This window comes from Martes martes, assembly GCF_963455335.1.
Source record: "Martes martes genome assembly, chromosome: 2".
NCBI lineage: Eukaryota > Metazoa > Chordata > Mammalia > Carnivora > Mustelidae > Martes > Martes martes.
The window spans coordinates 157,781,808-157,797,160 of record NC_137889.1 but is presented as its reverse complement, the minus strand read 5'-3'; the positions used below and the strand labels follow the sequence as shown (position 1 = coordinate 157,797,160).

Sequence of the window (15,353 nt, the reverse complement as noted above, 5' to 3'; positions counted from 1 at the left end):
TAGATGTCAAAGTAACCTGATGATTGGAAGCAAACGAAAATTTTGGAAGTCAGACAAGAGGAACTTCAGGTCCCATGTCTCCCCTAGACCACCTTCTGTCTTTGGAAAAGTTATTTAATCTCTTGAGGCTTCAGCGAGCCAATCCCTTGAATCGTCATTATGGGGGTACTAGCTCCTACTGGTAGTGCAAGAACGAAATGAGATATTGTACATAACTACTCCGCACAGTAGTTGGTACACAGTAGATATTCACCAAATGAGGGATATCATTTCTTTATTGCTGTCCTGCTTTATTGCTGGCACAAGTAGCTCTGAACTATGGTGTTTAAAGGATTAGAGAAGATGCTGTTGTTTGAAAGTTGGAGGAGGATGGGGAAAGCAGGAGTACCTTGCCTCATTTCTCATGCTTCAGACTTGTTTATTACAGTGGCAGGTTACCATGGAAACTTTCGGGATTAAGATGGCATTATTGAGTTAAGCATTCAACGAACACCTCAGGAAAGGAAAGCTATAGCATGTATGTGTGCCGTAAGTAGTTTTCAAGCGAGAGGGTAATTTGGGGCTGAAGAGGGGATGGCAGTTACTGACTTGCTTGTCTCCCAGAAATTCCTGAGCTCTCGCAGAGCTTTGTGATCCCGGGATGAAACTGTGATCTTCAGTCTGCGTTTGCCCCTTTGCAGACCATGCCCTACGTCGTCTAGCAATTATAAGCCAGAATTTCAAAATGGGAAGCCGCTCTCTACGTGATAGGGAGTGTGGCTTTTCAAAATAGATTCTGAAGTCGAAAAGAACTCTGAGTGTTTTTTGAGAAGGGCTGACCTCCTTTCATGCCACTTACTGTGAATTAAAGCTGTGAGGAGAACCAGTTTGGGCATGCGGTGCGGCCCGGAGAGCCGAGAGCCGCTGCTGCCAGGGAACAAGATTTGTGTTTCTAAGGAGATACAACAAAAAGGAGAATGCTTTAAGAGCCAGCGGCTGTCAGAGTGTAAAAGTATCTACGTTCGGAAAGGGAAATAGAAGTTGAATTAAGTAATTTTATACACACGTTACAGGGTGCCCTTCTGCTAGTAATTCTTAAATGCAAAAGCAAATAGTTGTGGCCACAAAGGGCTTAGTACATCTCAGCTGATTTTAGTTCTCAGACTCAAACTGGATCTGGTTGGTATTGACCTGCTCTGTGCATGTGATTTTAAGATGATCTGAGTCTTGTCTGTCATTTAGTTGGGTTGTATTAGTAACAGGGGACAAAGGGTGACATATCCCAGCAGAGGGTTGGACAGTCACTTGACAATCTATTCGGAATCCACGAGAGGAGGGAAACCTTAGTTGTGACAACTGGGGCAGCAAACAGTGTCTTCGATGCCAGCTGCAGAGCGTTTGTGAATGCGCAGTCCGTTATTAGTGTAGAAGAATGTCCTGAATGGGTTCATTAGATAAAGTCTCATCACAGGGCAGAAATCACAGGGAGAGTGCACCAAAGAAAAATTACAGTACAGCTATATTTACTTAGTGCCTCTGCAATGGGGTTTTATTTTCCACAGTTGGAAAGGGAACCACCTGTCTCAACTGCTGATGTCAGAGAGCTCCCTCGAGACACAGGGCTGTTGGAAAGCACATGATACTGTATATATTTGCTCTTACGTCCATATCTGGCTCAGATTGGGTTTCAGATTTGTGCCCTATTGTGGAGTTCATTGAGCAGTGACTCCGAGGTGCCCTCCCACGTCACCACGTCCTTGTGAATTAAAAAGTCGCTCGTGCAAGCCCCTGTCGGGAGTGTTCCCTCAGCTTGCGATGCAAGTATTTACACTGCAGTAAAATGAATGACATGCGTATCGGGGTTATCAACTATGGATTCAGATTTGAAAGTGAGTATCAAGTGAGTACCAAGTGAGAGTTATCTCTGCACCTTGAAGTCAATATGCTGCTGTGTTTGGGCTTTTGTTTTATTTCTAATAATCAGGAAAACTTGTGTATATCAGGTTTAGAGGGTTTATGTGTAGATTGCTAAAGAGGCCAAAAAAAAAAAAAAAAGATGAAAGAAAGAAACAGAACAGTATGTGCTTTTTCTTTTTCTTTTTTTCTTTCCTTTTTTTTTTTTTTTTTTGCTGGTGGCATGTCAATATGGAGAAACTGTAGAGTGAATGAAATGCCTAATGCCTAATATGGAAAGACTAGATATTAATGACCGTGCATTTCAAGGAAGCTATTGCATTATTATTTAATTTTTTTTTCCAAAAACTTGTACAATTGCTGTTCCAGCTCTTTGTGCTGGGGGGAGATGAGACCTTTTAAATGGTGTTCCCTAAGGAAATGCAAGGGCCACTGCACCGCACAACTCCAGGGGGCACCGTTTATGTCACAGTGAGGACTCACGCTTGAACTATCCCGCTGACTATATGTCCAATCCCAGAAAATATGATGCTATCAACATTACTCAAACATTACATAAAAATAGAATTGTTACCAACAATTGCAGAAGGCTTGCTATTAGTGAAGTTATTCATTATTTTAATAGTGCCATGCATCTCAATTTGAATATCTTTACCAACTTGGAATTATATGGCTGTTACACAAAATAGGTGGAAAACGGAATCTCTGAGAGTGTAAATTACATTCCTGGGCCACATCAAATCAATGTCCTATTAGGGATCAGAACCGGGGTACTTAATTCCCAGCTTTCCCATGACTCGCGCCTTCAATTAAATTAATATTTGAAATGATGCTTGGTATCTTTTCTCAAATCCTAAAAATAGAGTAAATAGGATGGGCTAAGACCCCTTGGTTCATCTAATCTTTCCCCCAGTGTAGGATTTTCCTCTGAACCATTAAAAGTGTTATAATATATGATTGATATTAATTAGTTTTCTGTAAAGTACTGCACTCCTTAACATGAACTGAACTAGAAATAAATATATTACCATGAATTAAGATTTTATTAGTTGCGAAGAAGAATTGGATGAAGGCACCTATGTGAAATCCTAAGTACAGGCGTCAAATTGAATTAATGCCAGCACTGCCTTGAGATTAATTTGAGTACTGAATAAGAAATAGTATACCATAACATAACTGTGTTTACTGAATCATTTTTGGCATCAAAAACTAAAGCTACATTACAGATGCACCAACAGGCTTTCCTCCCTTGGAGGAGAGAGGCGGGTGCATTTTGTAATTAAAGTGGATGTTACCCTCTGAAAAATGCCTCTGGACTCCAGGAAGAAAACTGTCTTCTTGAGAACATTGCATCTCAGTATATATCTCAGACTTTGCATACGTTCTGTTGCCCTGGACTTCTGCATCCTATTAAATTTTGTAATATGATCAGCTCTATTTTTTACCCTCCCTCAGTCCGGAGTACTGGGTAGACCTCACTTTATAAATTTGCATCTCATTATTATGTATATGTTTTGGAAAATTGTGGAAAGTGTTGAAGAGATGTATGGGGTTGCCTCAGGGATGTTCTAGAAGGGATTCCTGATTATGTAGGGGGGATGGATTATACAGTACATAATGCAGAGCAGTGCAAGCAGAAATCTATAAAGCTCCAGTGATCACTCTTCCCAGCCTGTGATGTGAGGAGTGCCCCCTAGAGTTGTGCACTGCTGTGACCCTGCTCTACTCCCCCAGATTCATTCCGAAATTCCCTGACGCTGTAATTCATGAATCTTATTTGTGCATACGATATCACTTACTTGAGGGAAGGTGCAAAACTTGAGACCAGGGACTGTCAAACGGGAAGATTCTGCACCTTACATATGTAATTTTGAATTTTCTAGTAGCCACATTAAGAAAGAAGTAAATTTAATTTTATAATATCTTTCATTTTCCCCAATACATCCAAAATATCATATTAACATCTAGTCAATATAAATTATTAATGAGATATTTTCCATTTGATTTCTCATGCTAACACTTTGGAAATGCTATGCATAGTTTACAATTATAGCATATCTTAATTTTGACTAGATATATTTCAGGTGCTCAGCAGCCATATGTGGGTGGTGGCTACTGGATTGGGCAGCAGAGTTAATTTATGTATCAACTTTTTAGCTTTTTGTTACACAGAAAAATGACTTGCAAGAAAAAAGAGTCCTTAAATACCCAAGACAAAATATAACATATCCTTTATGTCATTTTATCAATTTAAAAAGTGATTATTTGATTGATCACTGGCTTTCTAACACCATTTAGTTGATAGGAGACTTGTGGCAAAATTGACTTGGTATTGAGTTATTTTGCTCCTGTGGCTTTGTTTTCCATTCTTCCCCCATAGATATCATCATTTTACAACACGATGGGATACTTTGTGGTTCTTCTCACATTTGCAAACCCCTGGTACCTTGTCGCTCTCCATGCACCATATGGATGTCTTGTTTCTTAATAGAGAGACTTTTCAGACTTTTGGCTCAAATAACTTTTGTGGCCAGCATAATGGAAACAAACACTGTTTTCTGCACTTGCTGCTTCTGGTCTCTTTGGAGGTAGAGCCAGGTCAGGACCAGTATGAGGCTGGTTTTTACTTTTCCTCAGGTAAACAGAGAAACCGGCAGACTCTTGGCATCCCTACAGCTGAGGTGGTGATTCTGTGTGTACTCTCATGGAAAGTCAGCTTAATGTAAGACTTCAGAAGAAAGTGCTCTTTCTGCTTTGTTTCTAGACTTTTTATTTTATTTTTTTTTAAGATGAGGAAGCCAGGCAAGGAGCAAACTTAGGCATCTACTATAATGTTGCTTGATGTTAAATTGAGGTTGAAATATTTGTATGTGAATATAAGATGTCATTATTGAGTACTTATTATATGTCAAGCACTGGTTTCATACACATCTTATTTAACCCTAACACCCACCATGAAAAATAGGTATTTATATTGCTATTTTTACTGTGGAGAATGTGAGGTCAGATAGTTTAGTTACCTCACTTGGGGTCACACAAATAACTCCTAAGTGGCCAATCAGTACTGACTAACCCCCAAGGTCATGTTCTCAGAAAATGGGACCATGTTTTCAAACCAAGTCAGTGATACCCTTCAATGATGAAATCTGAAGCAAGGGCAAAATACTACAGTTTTAGAGTTAGAGGTTTCCTTCACTTGATTTATTTAAGAAGTACATTCAGAGAAGACCTAATTCTATCCCATCTTTTGATAGAAAATACATCTACAAAGCTGAAGGGGCTTTGTCCAAGGGCAGGCAAACACACTTAGACATCAGGCCGCTTGATTCCTCCTCCACCGTGGTTTGTCTATGTAGGTTAATGGTTCTTCTGAGAAGAGAAGTTGAACATTTAGAATTTTTTTTTTTTTTAACGGAGATGTAGCAATCATTGGAAATTTGTATTATTATAAAAAGACTCCTTTTCTTTTTTCCTCTATACATTTTAGACTTTTTATTGAAGGATAATACAAATACTGAAAAAGTACATGTATCCTACGTGTTCAGCTCTATGAATTTTCACTAACTGAACTTAGCCATGTAACTAGCAGTGACACCAAGAAATAGACCGTAACCAGCTGTCTGGGGCCCCTTCCCACAGCCCATGCCCCAGCTCCCAACCATCACCAAAGGCAATCTCTATTCAGGCTTCCAGATACGTAAATTAGGGTTATCTGATTCTGTACTTATTTATACAGAATAGGATAAGGTATGCACTTTTTTTTTTTGGCATGTCTGCATCCTTTTGCTTCACCTTATGTTTCTGGGGATTTATCTATATTTTGATGTATCACAGAAGTTCATTCATTTTCACCAATGTATTTGGCTATACTTTTGAAGGATAAGAGCCCCCACAACCTGAATATTGTAAATGGAATTAATAAGTGTATTGAACATCGATAGTATTTCAGTTGCTTTTTTCCAGAACATCATCATCCATAGTTTCATTTGATTCACTCTTTCTTAAAAGTAAGAAATCACAAATCTAAGTAAATAAACAAATAAAAAGGCAATAAACCTAAATAATAAATCTAAAACACAGCAGCACAGAACACATCAGCCACCTCCACAGTTGTGAGGCAAGGCTTGTCCCAGCAAACCACTCTGGTCCTGTGTGTTTATGTGCTCGTCAACAGAGGGTAATGTCATAGAGAAGACAAAGAGCCCAGTCTGCAAATACCCACAGGAGAGCGCCGAGTTGGAGTTCCCACTAAGTAGCTTCGCACGGCTGTGCAGAAGGTTAGGTGTGGCCTATTTTTAGGTCCCCTACGTGGAAGTGGAACCACTAAGATGGAGGGTGGAAAGTTAACACCTTAGGGGCTGTCAGAGATCCTTGCTTTGAAAAGAGGCAGGAAAAGAATCCTTTTCTGATGATCTGCTTGGGACAGAGGCCACCCTGAACTCCTTAAAGCATAATCGAGCTTTGGACCTGTTCAAAAGGGAAACTCTTGCAAACTGCCTGTTGGAGATTATTTCCGAGGCACACGAATCAAGCTTTCTCATGTTAGTTTTCTTGTTGTTTCTTTCCATGGGACTTGCAAAGTGAAGTACAGCATGCTGGAGAATTCTGTGTGGACGTCCAGCATTGTATGGAGATAGCTCATGGTTTTTCCAGGCTTTGTCCTTCCTGAGGTGTATCATTTCCCTGGTCTTACTTTGTTTACTCCCTTGTCACCAGGGTTCCCTCCAAATGTTCTATTAGGGAATTTAGTGTGCGTGTGACTACTCACTCAGCCCTAAAGGAAAATCTCCAGCTGGGAGACATTAGATGGCTCCCAAGCAAGATCTTCCACTTCCCGCTAAGTTCAGTTGCATGTGTAAAGAAAACAGATGACTGGGAGACTTTATTAACTCCCAATGAGACATCAACTACCCTGTGATACAGCCGAGGTTTAGTATGTCTGCTAATAATGCCATGATAACATATTTTAGGCATATGACCGTTTCTGTCTCCACACCATGCAGTAATCTCAGGTGATTTCCTTCAAATTAAAAAGGGGTAAGTTTTCCTTTGACCAAATGTAACGAGGTTTTCATTTAAGTGAGGGGAGTGTTCTGGTGTGAGGATACAGAAGGGTTACTTTAAACTCTTATTTCCCTAGATGCTAGAGACTTTATTCCTCCATACAAAACCCTAAGTTCAGCATCCCTCCTCTCTTGTAAATCCTCTTTCTCCTGGTAACATCTTTTCTTACCTGCCGTAAAACCAAATCACATGTTAGTGTGTTAAATTGCATCTATATACAGGCATAAGCAAATAGTTACTATCCCACTAGTTTCATTTTTATTGTGCAGGTAGGGGCCTGGTCTCACACATGACTCGTGCCTCTTAATAGCATTCATGATAAAAAAGCTGGAAACTCACTGTTCCTCTGGGGCCACTGTTGGGCTTTGTAAGAAACTCAGGTCTGTAGAAACCAGTTTTCTCATACTCAGTATGAGTGAAAGTAGTATATTTCATAAGTTCTCCCTCCTGTATTCCTTTCCTGGAATAGTTAGGAAATTAAATATCCATATTGCCAAGGAAGTGATGAAGCTCTACTCTTTCAGCAAAGTTGAGTATGTGATTTTTCTTGCACACGCTTCCTGATTCCAGTACGTTTGTGCAATGAAACATTTGGATTTGCTCCGTGCAAACAGGTCTTCCCAAGTTGCCTGTCTTCGTCAAGGTGGACATATCATTGCAGTTGAGATGTGGCAGGGATCTGAGATGTGGTTGAATCTGGCCATCTTCTTTGACCGATAAGGAAACTGAGGCTCAGAGCCGTGAAGTGAACTGCCCAAAGCTTAACTGTGGACTAGTGATACACTAAATGAGGGCCAATGTTCTTCTCACTATCCCTTTCCTTCCATTTTGGGCTAAATCAAGGTTCAGAAAGTCCCTCTACTTCTCAGATAGAATTGAGCCACCTGTAATCACACTTCTTTTCATTTTGTTTTTTTATTTGAATATAGCTAAAACACAATGTTACGTTAGTTTCAGGTGTACAACATAGTGATTCGACAACTTTAAATATTATGCTATGCTCATCACACGCATAGCTACCATCTGTCACCATACAAGGCTGTTATAATACCATGGAGTGTATTCCTTCTGCTGTGCCTTTTATTCCCGTGACTATAAACCTCATGAACTTGGCCTTGGTTCCAGCCTCATTACCCCTTTTCTCACGAAAATTCTAAATCGTCAAAATAATGATCACCCAAGTGTAGGAAGAGTGATTTGCAGGAAAGGCCCACGAAACTGTGAGAACATTAACTCCAAGGAGCTAACGGTAAAGCTCTCATTCCTGTGGAGACAGTGAGCTTTCCCTGGAAAAGAGGATGAACCAAACTCCCCAGGATATTTGGGGAGTCTAGAATGAACTTCCTGTCCAAGAACAGGGCTGCCACGTGAGAGCAGGCACATAGTGGCTGCCCATTTAGGAACAGACTGTGTCCCAGAAGTTCACTTGCTAGTCACTGGTTTGCAAATTGGAAGGCATTTTCCTCAGCCTGTCCATTTATGTTGTCTCAGGAAGAAGTCATGTCTTCAGCAACTCTTCCCTCACCTTCCAGGACTGCCCCTTCCAGTTGCCGGGGTGAAAACTCTCTTCCTGAGAAATCTGCTCCGTAGTGGAGTCAAAAACATTTACGATTCTTTTTCTTGGTATGGGCTTCTGATCTCTGTTAGATGCCAGCCAGGAAGAAGAAACAGGTCTAACAGATTGATGCCTTTGTTTAAGTAACTGAAATCCCCTTTACCCTACCCAGGATGATTACGTTTTTGAACCAGAAGTTTATGTAACTTAATTGATGAAATTTCAGATTGAGAAAGAAAGTGAAGACGCTAAGGGCATCTGGGGGTCAGAAATCTGGCACCTCCTGTGAGGCAAGCTAGGAAGGGTTGAGAGCTCTCCTCACCCCATAGTTCAGGGCTCAGAGAGGCTTTTTCCGAGTGCCAAGGAGTAACTTCTCTCAGTTGCTCATGAGGCTTGTCTCCTGAGTGGAAAGCCGGTTACACTTGGTGCAATAGACAGAAATGGCTTCCTTTTAAACATGTGATGAATATTTGAGACTTATATTGGATGTCAGGGGCTATTTCTATTTGCCACATTCCCTTACATTAAGAAGGCATAGATCTAAGCCTCAATCTCCATCTTCCTTTGAAAAAAAAGAATTGTTTCATTTTAATTTTCAATATAGAACTTACATGTTTATCACAGAAAATTTAAAAATTACAGAAAGACATTCATTCACACACAAAGAAAATTAAAAAGAACTTATAATATCGTCAGCCACTGTGAACACCTTGGTACATGTTCTGCTGGTCCTCCTTCCTTTTTTCTTTCTGAGTGTATATATTGATTTGTAAGTTGTTGTGATTATAGTTTTTTCAAACATAATTTAAAACCTTAATGTATTTTGAACATTTTCTCATTTTCTATTAAATGTATTTTGCAACAGTTTTTAATGTTAGCATTGAATATACATATATATAATGAATGTATATATATAAATGTTTGAATAAATATTTCATACACATATTCATTCATATATGAATATATATAAAATACAGCAATATACATATTGCTGTATAATTTATTTAACTAGACAATTACTGTTGGACATTTACCTTGCTTTCAAGTTCTCGGTGATCTAAATAATGTAGCATTGGCTCTCCTCACACCAAAAATCTTTGCACACATGCCCCCTGGTGTGTCCTTAAGATGAATTTCTAGAAGTAGAATTTCTGGGTTTCTGGGGATGCCCATTTTTAACATTTTTGATACATATTGCCTACTTGTCCTCTAGAAAAATTTGTACCCATTTATAATCCTACCAGTAGTATTTGACATCTACTTTTGATTGAGTTTCTAAATGTGGAGGTCATTCTTAGAAATATTCTTGGTCAAGAAAGTTTTCTCAAAAATCCTGTGTGCTGTGGGGCAAGCAAATATAAAGTAAGATTTTATATAAGTCATTACAAAATTTAGCTTAGGCCTTAAGCTAATTGCTTTTTTTAAGATGGGAATTTATTTCCTTTTGACATCCCCACATTTTTAGGATACATACTCACTCTGCTAGAATTAAATTCAAATATTAAAGCACTGGAAAGATCTACAACAGAAACAAAAGCAAAATCACCAAACCTTTCCAGGGCTTGTCTGATGGGATTAAAAAAGAAGAAGAAAGAAAGAGAAAACAAAACAAAAACAAAAACCACACTTCGCTTATTTAATTCTTCCGTTTTGAGACTACTTGAGAAATACAATTTACTTCCCTAAAATCAAGAAAAGTTAAGCTCATTAGGACCTAAGCTTTAGAAAAAAGTACCAGGGGGAACTGTTTGACTAACAAATTTTTTTCAATTTAGTAATTTGCATACCTCAGTTTTCCCTAGCCCTCACTAAGTTCCTTAGGGGATAAAATAATCTTACTGAATGAATGTGTTAGTTAGGTTAGGTAGCACTTCAAATTTTTAGATAGTGTTACATTTAATAAAATATGTGCTTTATTTTCAGTTTCAGTAAAAAAAAATGGTAAATAATCCTATTGAGTATTTCTTGTTTATATAATCAATAACACACTGCATTAGAGATGAATTAACCTGAAATAATTCAGGTAAATGAAAATGTCTGTAGAGGCACAAATATGACAGAATTAAATAAACAAAAACAGATTTTCACCATCCTTTTATTCTCTCTTATCTATGGACCTAATAAGCGTACTTTTTGCCTTAGTTTCGATTAGTCCAGTTCACTGCAGCTCATATTAATTTTCACATTTTTTTTTGTTCTAATGTGTTTAACAAGAACAGATTTTTGAGGTCTATGTTAAAATACAGGCTGACTCATTTGCAGAGAGTTGTTGTGCAGAAGGTTTTATTGGGGATAAAAGATGTGTTGCTGAGGTTGTCTATCACCTTCAGTTTATTTGAAAATAAATAAATAAATGAATGAACTCAAGGAGGCATTAAAGCTGTCCCCTGACTTTCTTCTATTTGTTTCCCCAAAGGTGCTTTGTTCACTTTGACAGGATTGTGGCAGTTCTGTGCAAAATAAGACTTGATTTGAGAGTGTTTATGGGCCAGAGGTCTCTGATACACCCTGCCTTGCCACCAACTTTCGTGCCCTGCATGGCCTTAGCTGCAGACATGTCCCAGAGGCTCAGAGCGTGTGCTCAGAAACTGACATGGGGTATCAGAATCAATTAGCCCCTCTAGGAATTAAAAGCAAGCAATTGAATGCCTGTTAGCAATGATTAACTTTAAAAATATTAGCAATTCTGGGCAGATCCCTTTCCTTTCTGGAAGAGTGCTCTAGGCAGGCAGCATTCCCAGGAACGTTGTTTTCCAGCTATGTAGAGGCTCTCCTGGATATAAAGTTCTGCAGGGGTCTTTGCTGTGCTTTTGATTTGGGGATGAATATTATTCTTATATATGAAACTTAGTTCTTCCTAGAAGGGTTTTCAGAGATCTACATGCCCTTTTCAGTTACTACCTAAACCCTTAGCTTAAAAAAAAAAAAAAAGTTTTCTCAGTTATAAAATGAGTACTCAGATAATCTTTATTGAGTTGTTTTGAGGACCAAAATTGATTGAAATTTGCTATCTAAAATGCTGATCTTATGTCAAGCTCTTGTAAGCTCTGCTATAGATGTTTTCTTCTCCAGTTTTCTTTCTTTATAAGTTTCAGCCTTAAATCTGTCCTTATATCTCCATTTAAGTTTATAAAAATGAATGGGCAAAGATATTTATATTCGTAGCTCTTTACTTCTGAGTTCTCACCTGTATGCAATAATGACATCAAAACAAATTGTCTTTGCTGTTGTCTGCTTGGGAGTTTGAGTTTGATTGTGTTTACTTTTTTTTTAAGGGGCAAATATCTGAAATAGAGTGGGAAAAGCCTGTAGTTTGGGGACAGCAGTGGGGAAATGTTGCGTACTTTGTCAAATATTTTTGTTATAGAGTGGAATTATTCTCTTGAAGGTGTATTTTCTCTCTTGTTATCAACTGAGGCTACATCTCTTGCCTTCACCAATGTTGGAGTCTTGGGAAACGTTAACAGAGCTAGTTGGGGGAGGAATTCCATTGGGGATGGAATCTAGGCTCTGTGAAGATATGGAACATTATGGGCACTCAACAGATGTTAATAAATACCTCCTTCTATTGTTGGGACAAAGTGGGGTTGATTTGGGTGTGAGTCGTAATGGTTAGTGAAAGGACCTTGTACTTAAAAAGGGTGTGTTTGAAGGAGAAGAGGAATCTGGATATAGAGCAAAGCAGCATTGTTTTTTCATATCAAATTATTCTTTGTTTTTTAAGGGCTGTCATCCCCCTTAAATTGTCAGCTCCCTTGTGTCCATGTCATATGCCTTCTTGGCAGGCCTTGCAATACGTTGCTGTGGACACAGTAAGATTTCAATAGGTCCTTGTTGATTGAAACCAAACATTTGGAAATCTTAGAGGCAGAGTTGACGAAGAGGTATGAGGAGGGCTGCAGAGAGAGAGGAAGAGAAAAAACAGTCAAGGCAGAGAGAGAATTAAATATAGAAACTGCCTGGGAAGCCAGAAAAGAGCAAGGTTGGTGAGCAACTAACAATTTATGTTCTCCTGAGAAAAGAAAAAAAAAATGGACAGGAGAGAATTTTTAATCTGAAGAGCTAATTAACCAAATTATAAGACCTCAAAAATATCCCTCTCGTTGGAGTTGTAATTTTGAGACTTAACAAAAAAAATGGTGTCCTAAGAATCTATTTAAACTTTGAATTGTACAGTAACAGAAACTTGAGGGGAAATGCAATATACTGTAGTTTATAAATCATTTCAGTATTTTGACTCCTAACTAACCCTCTTTGTGATGGTGAGGGGAAAAAAAAAATGTATATAAAACCACCTGTGGTTTCAGTAAATGTGCTGATTTGATTAAGTAAAAGTGGAATTAGGTGGCCAAAAGATGAATAAGAACACTACAACAGCACAATGTGAGCAGGTTAAAATATCAAAAACAATAATATAAAATATTCCAGTGTAAAGAACTTCTGCAAAAATGTGTGAACATGATTTAAAAAATATATATTTATCAATACCATATGTATAAAATATACATTTTACAAATATATAAATATATTATAAATATGTGCATAATGAATGCCTTGCATTCTATGAACACAATTAAAAGTATCAGAGAAAACTCACCACAGGGATCACCTGACAATAATTAATAAACATCAACTCTTCCTGGTCAAGTGACCAATATTATTTCACAGTTGACTGTGTTGAGGGTTGAGCCAATGACCTTTGCCCTGAATTTTAATAATTTACTGTAGTTTTACATTAAATCGGAATATAATTGGGAAGAAAATTAGTGTTTCTTTGTGGGGAGTGCAGAGTAATGCCACTAATTGCAGGTATAAAAGCCTTCCCGAGGTTATATTTTCCTGTTCTTTCTTGACTTAGAAAATTAAAACTACAGTAATTTTCCGCTATTTGTAAGAGGAAAAAACATGCCAGTGAAATGTATTCGGCTAACTGAAAATGTCAAAGCTTTGGGCCATCTTTTTATGTCCAGTAATGACAAACTGTCAATTTCATCACGATTCAGGAATTTACTGGCAACTTGTTGCAGATATCAGACTCGAAAAATACCTTCTAACACATGTGGTCTGATTTTTGTTTGATTTTCCTTCCTTTCCCTTTAATCTTTGAGCAACTTTACTTCTAAAATGTGTTACAGCAAATCACCATTTCTTTTTTCTTTAGAAAGAGGTGGACAAGAGAGAACACATTAAATTAACCTTAGTAGAACAGGAGATTAAATTAATAGTGCTTTAAAATTATTTTTAGATACCTGTGGGATTTTTTTTTCAGAGAAGTTATTATCAAGGAAAATAATGGAGCTGATTTTAAAAGTATATTAGGTTTAAAATTTCATTAAAAACCACATATATTCACAAATCTATGTACCATGTGTGCCTCTCCCTGGAACTGGGAAGGGTTAAATCAGACCACTGTGGTGTTATGGGAAGTGTTTTTCAGTGATATCTAGTACCTTGAGTTTGTTATGTATTCAATATGTATGTCATCATAAAACAGTGCACCTGCATTAGTCTTCACTGTCTCAGAGTAGAAGCTGAGAAATTAAAAAAAAAAATTAAAAAGCTCCAGAAATGAATATTCTTGCTAGTAACATGTCAGTATTTTTCCCTTACTCCACGGACATTCTTGGTCTCAAATGCAAACTGCACAACCCAGGCACTAGGGTTGGAATCCAGTGTTTATTCAAAAAGGCACCCTAAGGCAGCTGGAGTGGAAACGCTACATGTATGAAAAAAAGGCAGCCGGGAAACTCAGCTGATCTGGGCACAGCAGCAGCAACTGTATTTACTAACACTTGTTTTCTGGGAGCCTATGAGAGAAATGGAAATAATTAGAAAGAACCTGAAAGGGTGGTATTTTGTTCCTTGTTTTCCTTATAAGGAGCAAAGCAAATTGCAGTAACACTTCGGGAGCTGGTATTCCCTACTGCCACGGGGGACAGCTGATTCCTGGGAGGGGGACTTTGTTTATACCTTAACAAATACAGCCGGTTTTGTTGATTAAACAGAAAAAAAAAAAAATCCTTGCCCCATTCTCTGCTTTCAAACACTTCCCCCTATTAGAAAATGTCTCATAAAAATGCATCATGTGATAAGCTCTTGCTTTAGTCCCAAACGGAGCTAGAGTCCACTGGAGGTCTTAGAATTTGAATCCTTAGGGAGTACACGTTTTAGCAAAGAGTATAGTTACTCTGTCATGAAACAGGCAGCTTTGCCACTTGCTTGTTTTGGAAGGAAAATAAATTAAAAAAAGATTGCAGGGGATTTTAGTTATTATATGGTCAGGGCTCCGTTTAGAGTCTGTGGCATTCAAAGCTGGCTTTAGTCACAGCATGATGCTTGAAGCCTCCAAAAGTCCAAGTGCTTCCTTTCTTTCTTTCTTCTTTCCGTTTTTTTTTTTTTTTTTTTTTTTTTCAAGCGTTACTTCACTGAGGCAGAGGGCTGCCTTTGAGTGACGTCACGAGTTTGAGCAGCAAGCTGCACAGGAGAAGGGAGGCTGGGTGAGTGACAGCCCAGCCTACTTTTTAATAGCTTTGTCATGTGACTGGGGACTGTAGTAAGACAGGTGCCTTCAGTTCACTCTCAGTAAGGGGCTGGTTGCCTGCATGAGTGTGTGCTCTGTGTCACTGTGGATTGGAGTTGAAAAAGCTTGACTGGCGTCATTCAGGAGCTGGATGGCGTGGGACATGTGCAACCAGGACTCTGTATGGAGTGACATCGAGGTGAGCTGGGGCTGGGCTGGGCATTGTAGGACTGGGGCTTCCCTCCCTCCCGATGCACTGATTCCTGTAAGGGGGGAAGGGCTTGGACAAGGAGAGGCGGCAGAAAAGTAGCCTGGGCAGGA

At 38.6% G+C, this 15,353-nt stretch overlaps 1 protein-coding gene across 1 annotated transcript in view; it reads left to right on the top strand.

The window, feature by feature from the left end:
* Positions 1 to 15,070: 15,070 nt before the first annotated feature.
* Positions 15,071 to 15,353, top strand: part of PPARGC1A (PPARG coactivator 1 alpha) — a 96,133-nt gene continuing 95,850 nt past the window's right edge. The window contains exon 1 of the mRNA XM_080796109.1: positions 15,071 to 15,231. Coding sequence (XP_080652235.1) covers positions 15,184 to 15,231 — 48 coding nt within the window. The 5' untranslated portion in view covers positions 15,071 to 15,183. The remainder of the gene's footprint in view (positions 15,232 to 15,353) is intronic.